Source organism: Phaethon lepturus, unplaced genomic scaffold (assembly GCF_000687285.1).
Source record: "Phaethon lepturus isolate BGI_N335 unplaced genomic scaffold, ASM68728v1 scaffold533, whole genome shotgun sequence".
Taxonomy (NCBI): Eukaryota; Metazoa; Chordata; class Aves; order Phaethontiformes; family Phaethontidae; genus Phaethon; species Phaethon lepturus.
In genome coordinates this window covers 1-15,961 of record NW_010531005.1, presented here as the reverse complement: position 1 = coordinate 15,961, position 15,961 = coordinate 1, and the positions used below count along the sequence as shown (strand labels likewise).

The 15,961-nt window shown below is 38.1% G+C and overlaps 1 protein-coding gene across 1 annotated transcript in view; it reads left to right on the top strand.

Annotated features, from left to right (window-relative positions):
- Nucleotides 1-15,623, top strand: part of SORCS2 (sortilin-related VPS10 domain containing receptor 2) — a gene marked incomplete at both ends in the record, with an annotated part of 33,972 nt that extends 18,349 nt beyond the window's left edge. Inside the window, 9 exons of the mRNA XM_010284405.1 lie at nucleotides 203-374; nucleotides 3,772-3,958; nucleotides 7,761-7,894; nucleotides 9,232-9,355; nucleotides 12,038-12,150; nucleotides 13,772-13,911; nucleotides 14,658-14,794; nucleotides 14,849-14,952; nucleotides 15,480-15,623. Coding sequence (XP_010282707.1) covers nucleotides 203-374; nucleotides 3,772-3,958; nucleotides 7,761-7,894; nucleotides 9,232-9,355; nucleotides 12,038-12,150; nucleotides 13,772-13,911; nucleotides 14,658-14,794; nucleotides 14,849-14,952; nucleotides 15,480-15,623 — 1,255 coding nt within the window. The remainder of the gene's footprint in view (nucleotides 1-202; nucleotides 375-3,771; nucleotides 3,959-7,760; nucleotides 7,895-9,231; nucleotides 9,356-12,037; nucleotides 12,151-13,771; nucleotides 13,912-14,657; nucleotides 14,795-14,848; nucleotides 14,953-15,479) is intronic.
- Between the last annotated feature and the right edge of the window lie 338 nt (nucleotides 15,624-15,961).

The following is a 15,961-nucleotide window of genomic DNA, read 5'->3' as shown; positions in this document are numbered from 1 at the left end:
ATTGTGCGCCGCACTCTTTCTTCAACAGGTTTTACTCACTAAAGACACTGTCCGTCATCGAAGTGTTTGCATCATGACTTGGTTTTGACCGTGAAGCCAAGGAATATTCATTGGTTATCATCACACTTGCATTCAGTGCCTCTGATGGCATTCTCCTTGCTCACCTCTGATTCATTGTGCTCGTTGCTTACTGTTTTTGCAGGTACAGGAAAGTTGTTTCTAATGTGTGTGAAGGTGGCATAGACCTGCAGCAGAACTTAGCACAGCATATGTGTCCATTGATTGCTCCCAAGGGACTTCAGATCAGCATCAGAGAAGAAAGCCTGGCTGTTAAGCCTGGGGAAGACATCACATTCATCGTCAGGCAAGAGCAGGTAGTAATGAATATTGGCTTTATGAAAGTTTCCTCCCTATTTTTACAGTTCCTTTCTCTCCTAACTATTTGACTCCTGTATGAGATTAAGTTGTGCTTGAGACAAATGACTCTAAATATTGAAACTTCTGTTTTCAAGTGTATCAGACAATCCAGTAAGCTCAGTGAACCACCAAGTTCTGTCCACAGAATGGGATTTGTCTCCTCAGCAGCATGGTCAGTCATGATTCCTTAAAGGTATCGGCTTCTTTGAAAATCAAAGGAACTAAATTACCAAAGTCTTCTTGGAGTGAAAATTTCAACTGCTGTATCAGAGAAGAACAGAAATGCAGAGAACATTTACTATTCTGGTTTTGAGAATCTGCCTTTCAGAAAGGAATCAGGCAAAGCTTTACAGAAATCAGCAAAAAGCACAGTGTGAGAATGTTTATTATATATTAGTTGTGTTGCCAAAAGTACATTTTTTTTTTTCTTTTTATTGAGAGAGGCAATTCCCTAAGGCCCTGACCAACAGCAGCAAGTAACTTTTGGATGAATTGTTTGCCGTGGGTGTCTTTCTTAATGCTTGCTTTTTAGCATTAGGCTCTAACTGTTATGCTCAGGTTACTGGAGTACTGTACGTACTGACTAACCCCACTGATTTGCAAGAAGACAGTTCACACATTTTAGCAAACCTGTGTGATATAAATTGGGCGCTTGGGATTTATTTCTGTAATGGAATGAAGAAGGTTACGTGCAGAACACCGGGCTGCTTAACGCTTTGCAGGCTCTGTGTCCCAGTGCTTGCAATGCCCCAATAGCTGTGTGGCAAGTTAATGCTGCCTTCTCTTTTTATTATTTGTTTGGAAATGTTTATTATAAGAATAGAGCATTTGGTAGCAATTTGGACTCAAACGATTTTGATTGGCAGTTTGATTTTTCTCCTACTATGTAGATTCTGAAGCTTACATGAATCTCTGTGGAAATATCTGAAATATTTAAAACTATTCAAAAACCTTCAGAAATCAGGGATCTTGAAGGGAATCCTGTGTTGTATTTTCTGATTAAGTCTTTGCTCAGTACATTGACCTGGAAGGCAGATTTAGAAGAAATGTAACAGTTTGCTGCCCCCTATGGCTAAGAATAATATTTATACTCTAATGTCCTGAGCGTTACTTAGGATTTAATCTATACAACAAAGTCTAATGGGAATTCATAGCAATTGCTGAGTTTAAGAAACAGCTCTATTAGGATAAACCAAAATGTACCACTTTCTCTGCTGAACAAAATTAATTTATTAGTTTATGTGAATGCATGTTACTAGGTTTTTTTACATCGGGGAGTAAAGAAACCAGGCTTTGGGTATGTTTGGGCAGTTTGCAAGTAACCTTAGGAATAAGAATAATTTATAATTATAATTATTTTTCCCCAACTTCTTTTGTCTGAATATATGGATAAATAATATCATGACAATCATCTATTTTGCATGGAAAGGGAAGCCCCAATTCCTTTTAAATTTAGTTGCCTTTTCCCTGTGTGACACTTGTTATCTTTCTACGGCTCTCTGTCTTTCATGGCCAGGGAAACAGAAGTACCTTGGTGTTTTGAAGACAGCACTCTCATATTTACACTAGAGAAGCTATTAGAATAAAACATTGAGAAGCTTGCATCTACTGGCTTTCAACACTGGTTTCTGTCTCACCTGGAAAAAATATGCATGTATATACTTGTTAGGATAAGAAAGAACAAACAAGAACTGTTTGCAAGCTAATGTCGTCTAAAGAGATTCCACTTACTGGCACATCGCTTGCAAGAAGATGTCTCTTTTGCTTTAAACTTTAATAACATATTATCTCCTCTGCCAAATTCTGCCCATCTGATGTCAAAAGAAAGATGTTATTTGGAAAAAAATATTCACAGTGAAGAAGCTTTCAAGGTCCTTTATGTGTGTTGAAATATGGTGTTTAGTTATTTGATAACCCTGCAGGTTCCTTATTATGGGTATTCTTTTACATTATAAGCAGTGCTCTTTCATCTGCTAAAACATGGAAGAAAATCAACCAAACTGCAAAATTATAAAAGGAGGAAATAATAGTATGTTTTCCTTCCCTTTGTAATGCCAGGGTATGTAAGTTCTAGGCTTTGTTACCTCCTTTGATTTTACATTAGTGCTGCCTTTTAGATTTTGATATAAACCAATTTCAGAGAGTGCCTTATAGAGAAGTGAAGTGATTTTTGAATGCTTTGGTGGATGTCAGTCCTGCTCTGCTCTATGGCCATTCAGGTTGCCCGGCTAGCATATGGATGTATATATTCTTTTCCTAGAGGCATTGAAAATTTTTAAATCTGTGTTTTCATAATACAGAGGATTTTCTACCAAGCCTGGCCCTGCAATCTGTTTTAACTGTATGACTGTGGTGGCCGTGTACTGTGGCAAGCGGGCAGGAACATATTGCTGAAGACCAAGGAAGAAGGGCAGCTCGCTAAGGCTGTGCTGCCCGTAGTATTGAGAAAGTATTGCTGTTCACAGCTACCATGAATTTTTCCTTGACTCCATCCACATCACCAGTCCATGTAGCACAGGCCTGACTTCTCTCCTCAGCACTCACACCATGATAACATGAGTGATGGGCATGTTTGTCCTCTCACAGTAGTATCAGTCTTGCAGTATTTTAGGCCTGTGTTTAGGAAGACACTGTCATTTAAAGGAGCACTTAGCAGAAGTACAATGAATTATAAATTCTGTGAAATGTTTGACATGACAGAATTATTTGGCTGGACTTTTAAACCTTTTCCCAAACTCAGCTCAATAATCTGCTTCATTAAGTGTGCATCTAATTCTGCCGTAGAGCATGTTAGTTCTAGACATGCTGGTAGCTCTCTATGATGCGATACAACTCTGTGAAGATCCCAGCTTGGATCTTGAAGGCCATATAGTTGACACTCAGAGGGTGTGGTTAGAAGGTGCTGTGAAGAAGGTCTGAACCAATTAATTTTGCTTTATAATTGCATAGGCTAGAAGTTCACTGGATGAGTGGTAATTCGCTAAAATAACAATATTCATGTTGTTTGCAATCATATGGGCATCACTTCAGAACTTGGGGCTGCTGTGCACTGTTATGTCAGTGTCCAGCTGCATTTAAGACAAGAGTGATGGTTTCTGTGTCATACAGCTTGGTTAGTGGTCTAGGATGTCTTCATTTCGGGTAGTACCTTACTGTGGAAATTTAGCTTTATGTCTATCAATGCACACAACATCTGTTGCACTAAAGTCATGATTTTACTGCAGCTATTGCAATTGAGTCAAAATATCTGGCTGGGGCTGGACATGCTGTTGTGATTCAGGAAATGGTTGTAATAGTGTCCTGTCTATTTTGGTTTTAGCAATTTAAAATATTTTTGATATATTTTCCTTTTAGGGTGATATATTGAATACTAAATACCAGGTGGATCTTGGAGATGGCTTTAAGGCAATATATGTGAACCTTACGATGACTGGAGAACCCATCCGTCACCGCTATGAGAATCCTGGCATTTACCGTGTCTCCGTGAAGGCTGAGAATGTGGCTGGCCATGATGAGGCTGTGATGTTCATCCAAGTCAACTGTAAATTAGCTCTTTGGTTTTCTTATTTTTGCTGCTGTCTAAAAACCTCATGACAACAATGAGGAAAATTACTAGTCACAATTAGGAAATATTCATATTTTTTTCAATAACCTCACGCAGTCTTGCAGTGCTGTACATTGTTAATGCAGAGGCTTGTAAACCTCATGTATTAGGAGGTCAGAGTTAGTTCTGTTTGGATTTAGGAGAAGGATGGTGTATTAATCTTTTAAATAGCAAGCCTCAGTTCACATCTCGGGCTTGATCCATCTTCTTGGCTCAACACCCCACTGGCAGACTTAGCAGCTAAAATTTAACACTTCAAGCTATGTCTTTTTCAGAGCTTCCAGGTGCTATGGGAAACAAGTGAACAGACATGTTGAGAAATGTAAAAAGTCTTGTATAATTTTTAAAAGGAATCAAAATCTCAGTGTTTCTAAAAGTCAGGCTACTTTTTAAAGTACTAGAATCTAGAATTTAGGTAGTTAATTCTCACAAAATTTTAAAGTGGTACTTAGGTATAACTTCATGTTGGCAGGCAGTATTATTTGACTTAGACTGCTCTCCCTTTCCTTAATTAAGACCTAAAAAGCTCTATCAAATAGATTTAAAAGAAAAGAATAGCATGGCACAGGGAATATCATGCACCATCGCAAGCTTAATGTACCTCAGTCATCTCATAATTAAAATGAAGAAGGAAACTCACAGCTGGAACTGAATTTTCCTCTTCCTTCAAGATTCAAGACAGGTACTGTTTTGCCTGTTTTCAGATGTGTCAAAAATTCAGAGACAAGTAATATCAGAAGAAAAGATACTCATCTTGCATTCTGCAGGTGTCTGTTTCCCTTTGTTGAAAGTGGTGTGTCTTCCATCCTAATCCCAAAGCAATGGAAATCACTGGAACCACAAACAAGTCTGTGCACAAATCCGTGCGCTTTATGTCAGCCTGTCTGGTGCCTGCTGATATTTATGTATTTTGCTAGTCAGAGTCCTTGAGTCCAGAGTTTCCAGTTCTGATTAGCAGATGGAGCCCAACGTATTAATGCTAATGGACAATCTCCTATTAAATCAAATGTCGAGGATCAGAATTGAATTCTCTGCCTTAGTTTCATTATCTGTTTCTTTGTTGTGTTTGGTTTTTGAATCATTTGACAACTCCAGAGAGCTCAGATAAATTACTTAGGGCTTCACTGTTACTTTTTAGTAACTTCTCCCAGGTGCTGAGAAGTAGGTTAAGCACAGGAACAGTATAGATCTGTACAAGCAACAAACAGCAAAAAAACCTCTGTAACGTCCTTCTCTCTGAGGAGGACAACTTGTCCGTTCAGAGAATGATGAGCCGTACCAAGCCCTGATGGAATGCATAACAACTGCTTTCTCAGAATGTGCTTCTGGTGTCGCCTACAGGATAAACAGTAAAAATAAAAGATGTTGATTGTGTTTTATGCAGTGGATTTAAAAATTGCAGATGCCAGAGTTATTTTTCACAAGTAAAATGACTGTTGCATTAAGAGGCCTTTGGTGCTGAAGTGCAAAGGCAGCAGGGCACTGAAGCAGACACAGTCCATTCCTGAGCTTGTCTGTGGATGCTGCGCTTGGCGTAGAAGACTCACGGGAGCATGTTACCCAGTCCAGTTGAATACATTTTTCTTATATGATTTGCTCTGTTTGATTTTTTAGGTAACTTACAAGATTTGAGGAATTTAGATGTCACTAATTAAACTGCAACTTCTACGATAGCCATTCAGGGACATTTTTCACTGTGGAATGCTGTGAAAGCAGAAATGCCTATAAAGTCCTGCTTTCCCTCTATCTCCAGCTGATGTATTTCCAGGGAATTTTTTCAGGGACAAATGGTAAAGGGGATATTTTTTACTCCTGCCAAGTTCTGTTGCTATGGGATGCCCTGTAACACAGGACAATTATATGAACTTTGACCTGTCATCCAGACGATGCTTTCTGATCCAGGTGACACAATCTACAACTTCTTAATGAACTATAAAAAAGCAAGTCTGATAGTATGAAAGTGAGTAGGTAACACAGAATAAAAAGAACGAGGCATACATTTTCTTTTTCATGAAATAATAATCTGTATAGTGTGTGAATAATCAGGGAGCTTTGAAAACTGTACTGAAATTGTAGCTTCATTAAGCAGAAATCGTGTAAGTCAAGTGCATTCCTAATTGTATACACTTAAGGGTGCTATGAAGCTCGTTCAAATGCATTATGGAATTGTGTGACTGAGACAAGCCAAGGACTCACAATAATTATTTTTAGCTCTTTAATACGTAGCAATGGCAAACTTGAAATAACAGTCATCATTCAAGTACCAAACAACTTCCCCTCTAAAAATTTTGGAAAAGAAAGTGACCTTCTTCAGGAGCAAATCTGTATCTCAAAATGATCAGTTTCCTCTGGGAAAATGTAAATTTATGGCAAAATCAAAAAAGTGGTGCAGATCCCTCTGAACTTCTTTAATTTGCACCGTCAGAAGGAAAATCTATTTCTGGGAGGAACAAATTTAATGGAATTCCTACAATTTCTGAATTTTCCTGAAGACACCAGCAACAGGAAGAGCATTTTAACTCTGTGTTGGTAAATAAGCTATTGAAGAAACCATTTGTTTAAGCAACCAACATGTCTTGAATTCATGTAGGTGGTTAAAGAATCATCAGAGAAAACACAGAATGAAAATAGAGCCTTGCATTCAGGTGAAGCAGCACACAGACCAGTTGAAGTGAGGTAGAAAAGGAGGATGTGCACAGCTCTGACAACTTGCTCTCAGAAAAGTTCTATCAGTTTAGTCAAAGTGAATTAGAAGTGAACGGGCAATGATTGAGGTAATGAGGTAATGAAAGAGAGTAAGAGAAAGACTGTGGACTGGTGTTAGTTACCTTTAAGTATGCACTGAATTGAAAAACTTTTGAATGAGTTAAAAGGTATTTATAATGAAGCAGAAGTGGATGGATTAGTATTCATTCTGTGTAATGAATGAATGTTGGACCATACGATGGTTTGGTATCCTGGATAGATGGTGTAGCTGAAGTTAAGAAATTCAAATTATCACATTATGCTATTATAAAGTTTTTACCTCCAGCCGTTCTGACAAAAATATGCTCAGAAACCTCCAAGGGAAAAATTTTCTCTCAATAAAGTTATTGTACTATAAAGCAAAATACAAAATGAGGAAGCAGATAAAATCATTGTAATGATGCGTTTCTTTTATACAAATAATAATATTTGCAGCCTTCATAGGCAAAAGTTCAGAAAGGAATAAACTTACTCTAAGGCACATTTTGGAGCACAGAGTTTATCTCTTTTGATTTGTGAATAAATGCCCCCCTGATGTACACATCTATTTTAAAGCATGCATTAATGAGAGTTTACATGTGGTGTGAGCCTAACAGCTGGTATTTTGTAATGAAAATGAGTAGTCAGCAACATTCTTTTTCAGTTTTCTGCTTTTCCGTTAGCAGTTTGAGATTTGTTAGGTTTCTATCCATTTAATCTTCTATTACTTTAAAAAAAAAAAAAAAAGTAGTGCCTCAGAGAGGTGCATTTCAGTGACCCATCACATTGCTCTGGGATTTTTTGTGTGGGTTTTTTTGGGTTTTGTTTTTTTGTTGTTGTTGTTGTTGTTGAAATGAGGTCCTTCTAATTATGCCCACAGCTTTCAAGACAGAGGTAGAAGCAGGAGGGAGTGGGGAGAATAAATTCAGAACTTTATGGCGAGAGGCTTTTGGGCAAAGAGGCTTTAATAAATTGATGGATTCTTGTTCAATGATATTTTGGGAACTTTGTTCAGCTCCACTGCAGGCTTTAAATTTAGAAGTGGTTCCAGTTGTTGGGAGGAACCAGGAGGCGAATCTGACAGCCATCATACTGCCTAAGAACCCCAATTTGACAGTCTTCTACTGGTGGATAGGAAACAATCTTCAGGTACATGAATGGTTTTGACTGAAATTATTTTCAATCTCTTTCCAGTGAAGTTTGAGTGACACCTTTTACTTTAATAGAAATACTACCATGTTGCATGACTTCTTTTAGACCATCTTTCATTCCAAATAGCCAGTTTTATCTGGTGGCAAGCAGTATCTAACTTCTCTTGTTTTATCACATCCATTTAAGGTATTAATTTTGCTTTATTGCTGCTTATGTGGAAATGGAAATTTCTCTTCTAGAATTGGTTTGAATTTCTAAACCATTTTCTTTTGGGGGGAGCAACAATTTATTTCATTACCTGTGGAAAAAAACTTGTGGAGGGAGATGCATTTGGGATCATAGCATTGGTGAATGATGAAACTTCGATTTATGCACTTCCAGGTTGATGATGTGAGTACTTTAAATTTAAGTGCTGTACAGAAGTATATATATTCATAGTATAGATAAATATTTCCTGTGAGTAAAATAAACTGGTGTATCAAAAATAACTGGGATATCTAAAAGGATATCAAAACACTGAAAGCACTCAAACAATCTAGTCATATTCATTTGGGGATAGAAAGTCTAGATAAACATATCCTAGAGCAATAAATCTCCAAGTATTTCTATTGAGAATATTTATTGTCTAGCTGGGTTAATTTTTTTTAAGGTAATTCTTTCAATAACATGTAAATGAAATACTTTCTTTTTGAAGGAGACTAAGTATGACAAAGGAACGCTTCAGATAAGCGTGATGAACTTCCTACTTGTAAATGTGCTGTCTACCATAATACCAGCCGGTATCTTTTAATTGTTATTGACTTTGCTATTGCTAGAACAGGCACTGCAGATTGATGTAGTCTTGTGAAGGGTTTTGCAATTCATACAGATGCAGTCAGGGAACAGAGTATCTCAGTTCCGCCTTGGAGGTTATGGTGGGCTGATGCACTTTCCATGGGTCAAGCTCTAAGTCAACAGGAGTAATCCTTTTGACCTTGACTGTACGCCACATTTTCTGAGGCAAATGGCTTGCTATATATGATCTTGTAGAGATTTGTGAGCCTGAATAAAAATCTGTTTATTTCAGTGGGATCTGAATGAAAACCTAATAGACTACCAATTATTCTAAAAGAAATGTTTGCCCCATCTGGCGGCTATTTATAAACATTCTTAAGAAACATCCTGTATTGATAATTGTAATTTGAACAATTTGAAAAAATGTTGATTATCAATGTTGATTATCAATAATTGATGTGAAAACTTTTTTATTAATATTTTAGTGACAAGTCTCTGCAGACACCGTTCTTGAGGTTCTTGCTGAAATTATGTTTTCAACTTTTCTGTGTTTTTTAAAGCCACTACTTACATTGGACAATTTTCTGGTGACAAAGTTTGCAGAGACAGGTGACATCAGAGTTACAGTGCAGGCTTCCTGTGGGAGCTCCATGCTTCAGGACTCAAAAGTCGTCCATGTTTTTGGTGAGACATTATTACTCTTGATAATTTTTTTTGTTTGTTTCATGTATACTTGTTTCTTGCACATCCTAAACCAGCCCTGACACAACTGAACCTGTTGCAAAATGATATCCAATGCCACATTTAATTGTTAAAATTAGAGGGATGAACTGTCACTAGGTTACTCCATGAAATTGGACAGTGTGATTGTATGGAAGGGTTTAATCTGAAATGTTTTGTTCCCTTTGCTTATTTTAAATGTTACTGTGGTTCCCGAACGCTATATGTACCAATGGTGTTTAAATAGTATTTGGCCTATGACTAGACAGTTTCTTAGAATTTCATAAAATCATAGAACAGAATCATAGAATTGGTTAGGTTGGAAAAGACCTTTATGATCATCAAGTCCAACCACTAACCTAGCACTGCCAAGTCCACCACTAAACCATGTCCCTAAGTGCCACATCTACACGTCTTTTAAATACCTTCAAGCAGATCAACACTCCCACCCAACTAGGTGTTGTCTGCAAACTTACTGAGGGTGCGCTCAATCCCCTCGTCCAGATCATTGATAAATGTATTAAATAGAACTGGCCCCAAAACTGAGCCCTGGGGAGCACCGCTTGTGACCGGCTGTCATCTGGATTTAACTCCATTCAGCACAACTCTTGGGGCTCCGCCATCCAGCCACTTTTTTACCCAGCGAAGAGTACAACTGTCTGAGCCATGAGCAGCCAGTTTCCCCAGGGGAATGCTGTGGGAAACTGTATCAAAGGCTTTGCTAAAGTCCAGGTAGACAACATCCACAGCCTTTCCCTCATCCACTAAGCGAGTCACCTTGTCACAGAAGGAGATCAGGTTAGTCAAGCAGGACCTGCTTTTCATAAACCCATGCCGACTGGGCCTGATGACCTGGTTGTCCTGTACATGCTGCATGATGGCACTCAAGATGATCTGTTCCGTAACCTACCCCAGCACCAAGGTCAGACTGACAAGCCTGTAGCTCCCTGGATCCTCCTTCAAGCCCTTCTTGCAGACGGGCATCAAATTTGCTAATTTGCAGTCAACTGGGACCCCGCCGGTTAGCCAGGACTGCTGATAAATGAAAGTGGCTTGGTGAGCACTTCTGCCAGCTCCCCCAGTACCCTTGGGTGGATCCCATCCAGCCCCACAGACTTGCATGTGTCTTAAGTGATGTAGCATGTCACTAACCATTTCTCCTTGGAAATATATAAAGTAGTTTAAATACCTCTGAAAAAAAAGATAATTTAGTTGTGTATATACTCTCAGCATTAAAAACAATGTGAAATCATTGCCTTTTATTGCAATATATCACTGTTCCTTTGATGTTTACCTGAGAGTTTGGATCAAGTATAGCTCTGCTGTAATTATTGAATAACCCTTCAGCTCTTGTTTCACATTGTGCCCTGGTGTGTTTTGTTGTGTCTTATAATGTGGTGACAAGGCGCAATATACTGTGAAAAATGTAGTGCCGACGAATTATTTACATTTGTATTTGTGCTGTCACATGTGGGAATTGTGATAAGTGAAAAAGCTTCTTTTTAATGCAGAGCTAAAAGCCTTCAGATACCATGAAATACACAACAAGATATACCTCTATTGTCTGAAGAAGATTCTGTTATTTTTGCTTTTAGTATACTTACTAATTTAAAATAATGGTAAAAAAATACTCATGCTAAATTCAGCTTTTATGAACCTTCTCCTTTCCTAAGATAAATGGATTTAACATTTATGCTGCCACTTCTAAGTGCATCTGCTTTTTTAGAAATCTTTAGAAGTATAGCCTGTCTTACTGTGACTTGATCAATGACTTTGGCTTTCAAATGCTGCTTCTGCTCTTAGAGTTGGCCAATCCTGATACCAAGAGTGAGAAAGTACTAGTCATGGGGGAAACAAAGACATCTCTTGAAAAGAAAACCACATTAAAATACAATTCTGTTGGAAGCACTGGAGAGAGCAGTTTGGACTCATGCATTCCAGAGGATCTCTTTCTCTGCTTTGCATTAAGTTCCCCAGGTGTTCATCCAAGGAGCCTATATAGAGTAAGAGAAGGTTTTAGAGACTGTTTACTGAGGAACAGCCCATTTCTAGTATTCCAGATATTTTGGACAGTATCCAGAAAAATGCTGAGGGTGTACCTTGTTTTTATTTTTTTGAAGAGGGCAGTAGTTAGCTTTTGGTGTATCATTTCTGTTCTTATTTTCAGAGTTAGTTGATGGAATGCATAAGGCATTCATTTTACATGAAAAACAGGAACATGTAATGGGCAAACCCCCCCTGTTTATGATTCAGTGAGAATAAAATCCATTGGCACATTGCCATTACAAGTAAAAGAAAGCAGCTATGTCTGTGTGGTGTGTTGTCCCAAGGAAAAATTGCTGAGAAGGTTATAACCCCAGAGCATGTATGTAAATCTGCTTTGTTTATTTTTTTTCTTCCTGCTTTTTTACCTTTAGGCACAAATTTGATGTTCTTGACGAAAATGCAGGAAGAAATCGAGTGCCTGACAAGAGTGTACTCTCACTCCATGCATGAGTACACAACACAGAGCAGTGGGGTTCCTAGATACTGCAGCGCTGCACAGCAAATAATGCCAAATATATATTTTCAGCTTTTCTTTCTGCAAAACTGTTTTTGCAATGTGGTTTGTTGCTTGTTAAAGAATGTTCATTTTTGTTTTTCTAGATCATTTTCATGTTCTTCCTCTGAAGTTTACTAAGCACCTGGACATGTACAATCCTGACATACCGGAGTGGAGGGAGGACATAGGGCGGGTAGTAACACGACTTCTTGCAAAGGTGCTCTTTCAGATTGCTCATAAAGTGTTCCCCCACCAGTCGTAAAGCTTGAAGGTTAAGTTAATGCCTTTTCATTTAGAAAAAAGGGGGCAGAGCAAAATAATAAAGTGAACCTCATGAGCCACATTTCAAACGAGTTCAAGCTTAGTGTCGCTTTTATGTGCAGGCTGTAGGCGATGATATTGTAACGCAGGAAGTTCAGGTCCAACACAGCCTAATTGACATTTAATGCTAAATAATGCTGTCTGGGATTAGGGGTAGATGTATTGACAAATAATGCTGGCTCCAAAACAGGAAGAGTAGCTTAAATGTGATATATTTAGAAGTTGAGCAGAGGATGCTGTGTGATATAAAAGACATAGGCTTTATGCTAAAACAAAGTAGAAGGGAAAAAAAAATCACATCAGTTGTGTAACACTGAAAATCTTATATTATATATAGGCAAAGAGTTCATACAGCTGGTTTTTTAGATTATATTTGGAAAGAAATGTGGATCAGGAGCAGCTGAATCCTGTAGGTTAAATCGAATACAAAGCCATGCAGCATTTCTGAGAGACATAAAAGCACCCCATAAAAACTGTGAGCTCTAGAGCTGTGCTCTTCAGGTACACACACTGCCAGCAACTGAGTGTGCACACACTGACTTTTTGTGAGGACAATAGTATTGAGGTGCAGGCTGATAAAGTCTTGAAAATGCTTGTGTTTGGAATCACTTTTCCTGGATTTACAGTAGTGCAAATCAGGTTCTGGAATTTTGACTTTATACTTTTTCCTGCCCTTTTTTTAAGATTCACATCAAATGTCAAATTAAAGTAAATTCCCACTTTTCTCAACTTAACCCATTCCATGACGAGTGTCAGTCAAACAAATGTTTTAATCCCTTATAAAATTGCCCTTGCATTGTAGTAATTATTAAATAATTTACAAAAGAATATGAACAATTTAATGGAATTTCAGAATCCGGGAATGGAAGGCTACAAGAAGTGCCCAGGGTGTTGTCATTAGAATTGTCTGGCTTTATTATACAACACATGGAGGAATTTGGGACTAAAAGTAAAATTTGCACAAACTATTTTGAAAAGGAATGCACTTGACTTTCAATGGAGGCTGCAGGTATTCATAACAATTCCAGGAAGTGAACCTAGGTGCTCTTAGTCTCACCCTGGAAGACTTCTCTCTGTTCGTTAAACACAGATGGAAAAGTAGCTTCCCTAAGCTAAAGTTAACTGTAATGAATATGCCCTTCTAAGTGTACTAAGTGTGTGAATGGCCCACAAAGGATCCTAAATCACTTAGGAATTTTTTTTATGTTACTGTAGAAATGCCCCGCCATTGCAGAGTTTTGCTAAAACTGCACACCACTTCATTTTGCTTCCATGATGCCCCTAAATCTCTTTAATGCGATAACAATGCTTAGCTCCTCCAATTCTCAAAGAGCAGCTCACATTTCAGTTAATTTATGTTTGGCTTTGTTCATGTTTTAACTTCTGGTGGAATCCCCTCTAAATATTAAGGATCAGAACACCAAAGACCAAAAGACACATGTGGAGTTACTTACGTATTTTCTGTAAAATATAAAGCATGCTGTCCTATAATTTGCCATATGCCTTTGTGTTCACAGGAAACCAATATACCCGAAGAAACACTCATGACAGTTGTGAAACCTGGTTTGCCCACAACTGCTGACTTGCATGTGCTGCTACCAGCAAACCAACCGAAAAGAAAGAGAAGTGTAACTAGTGATAAGGTAACCAGAGCAATGTATGTCTGGACATCGCTAGGACAAGGACTAGGACAGTCTTCATCCTGTTTTGCAGTCATTGGCTGTATTGTCATTGTCTTTATGTGAAATTAAAAGGTGCACCCTAACCATGTGAAGATCTCACTCCCACCTGACGAGACATGTAAAAGCTAGCGACAGCTACGACTGCTGTGTTTGACAGTGTATAGACCAGCATAAGCTAGTGCTTACTGGTATTAGTGTATTTCTCAAGAGTAACTAATATCGATCTGTTTTTTAAACAGAAACAACAAGGATGGCATGTCAGTCTGTGAAGATACAGTAGATCAAAGAGTGTATTTAGAACATTGATATTTCTAAAAAGGGATGAACCATCTCTGCACTGCCTTCAGAAGCAGATTAGATTTCAGGTCAAACAGAAACTGAACCGTAATAGTTGACCCATAATGTAAAGAACATCAAGCAGGTAGATTCTGCCTTTATGTGCAAATGACCTTTTCAGTTGGCAAGAAACAAATATCGTGAACACAGGAATGAAAATCAGACATTAGTTTCTCCCTACTTATATCCAAACCATATTTCTTCCATAATGAAATTCAACTTATGCCAGTTGAAAATCAGAAGAAAGACTGGCACTTAAAATTTATTATATTCGTCCTTTTGCTGTGATAGAGAAGGAACAGATCCCAACACTGTGCCTGTATCTTGCAGTTCAAGTCCTGCCAGTTATGAAGAATCCTAGTGTAAGGTATTGTTAATTTTGAAGGGCATTTTACAACTTTCTGAGACAAGGTCACAGTATCCAAAGAGCTGGAGAAGTAGGGAAGATGAAGCTCTTCATACTAACACAAAACCGTAGATTGTGTTTGGAATTGATGGGGTACACTTTGGAAGGTCCAAAGAGTATGTAGATGTTGTCCGAGTACTTTAATGGGTGTCTTACTTTAAAATGCACAGAGTACAGTGTGAATGCACAAAATTTTCTGCTTTGTGGCAACCCCAAACCCTTACTGGTCTCGCTCTGTAATCACAGTGGGAATTCCTGGGAGTCTGAAATCCTGGTTATGTTGCATCTGTCCACTTCTTGAAGAAGCAAGGTGCAGCTTCTAAAAGAAATTCTTTCTTTCTATTCTGAGCGTTTATGGAATGGAGGTCTTTAATAATTTAAGGAAACTGATGGTCATAGATTCATAGGTTGTGCAAACATTTTATTTCAGTGCAGTATCTTATGCATATTAATTCCCTTTAAATCTCAACTGTTATATTAGTGCTGTGCTTCAACGCAGCTTAAAGAATATCATCAGTTATAATCAATGCTGTCTCAAGGGTTTTTTTCATGTTTGTGTATGAAATATCCTGTGAGTTCCTTCAAAGCATAAAGAAGAACTATCACATGTTGCAAATGATTTGGGAAAACTTTTGTTCAGTGGGGCTATGGGGAAATTACAGTAGTTTAGCAGGGCACAGTTTCTGTAATAAGTAGTCCTCTGGTAAGACCTTGCAAAGGTTTTCTGAAACTAGAAGAGCACTGAAAGGTAAAAGTAATTGTGTAATCTGGAGAATAGATTTACATTTTTGACATTGTTAGGATGGACCAGGTCAGACCAGTGGTGGCAGGGCATTATGTGTATGGAAATACCAAATATGGTACAACTTACATTTGGTTGGAGCAGGAACAAAGGGAGTCAAGAGCAATTACAGTGACCTATGGTATCCAGTGCTAAAACATCAGGTACGTTAGTGTCATGTTTCAACGCCGATTGTTTTATAGAGTACAGTGCTGTAGCGCCAGTCTTCTAGTGCCAGCTGCCTAAATTTCTATTTTTGTATTATTCCTAAGGAACGCTGCTTTAGTTATTGATATGTGCATAGAGGTTGCTGGTTTAGAATTGAATGGCACAGATTTTGATAAAATATGTGTTGTATCAGAATCCATTGTGACTCGAGAAATATCCTGAAAATATACCCTATGTAAATAAACTTAGAAGCGGTAACGGGTTAAGTCAACAGAAAAAAAACTCATGACATCACTTTTTTAAAGATTCACAGAATCACAGAATCACAGAAACA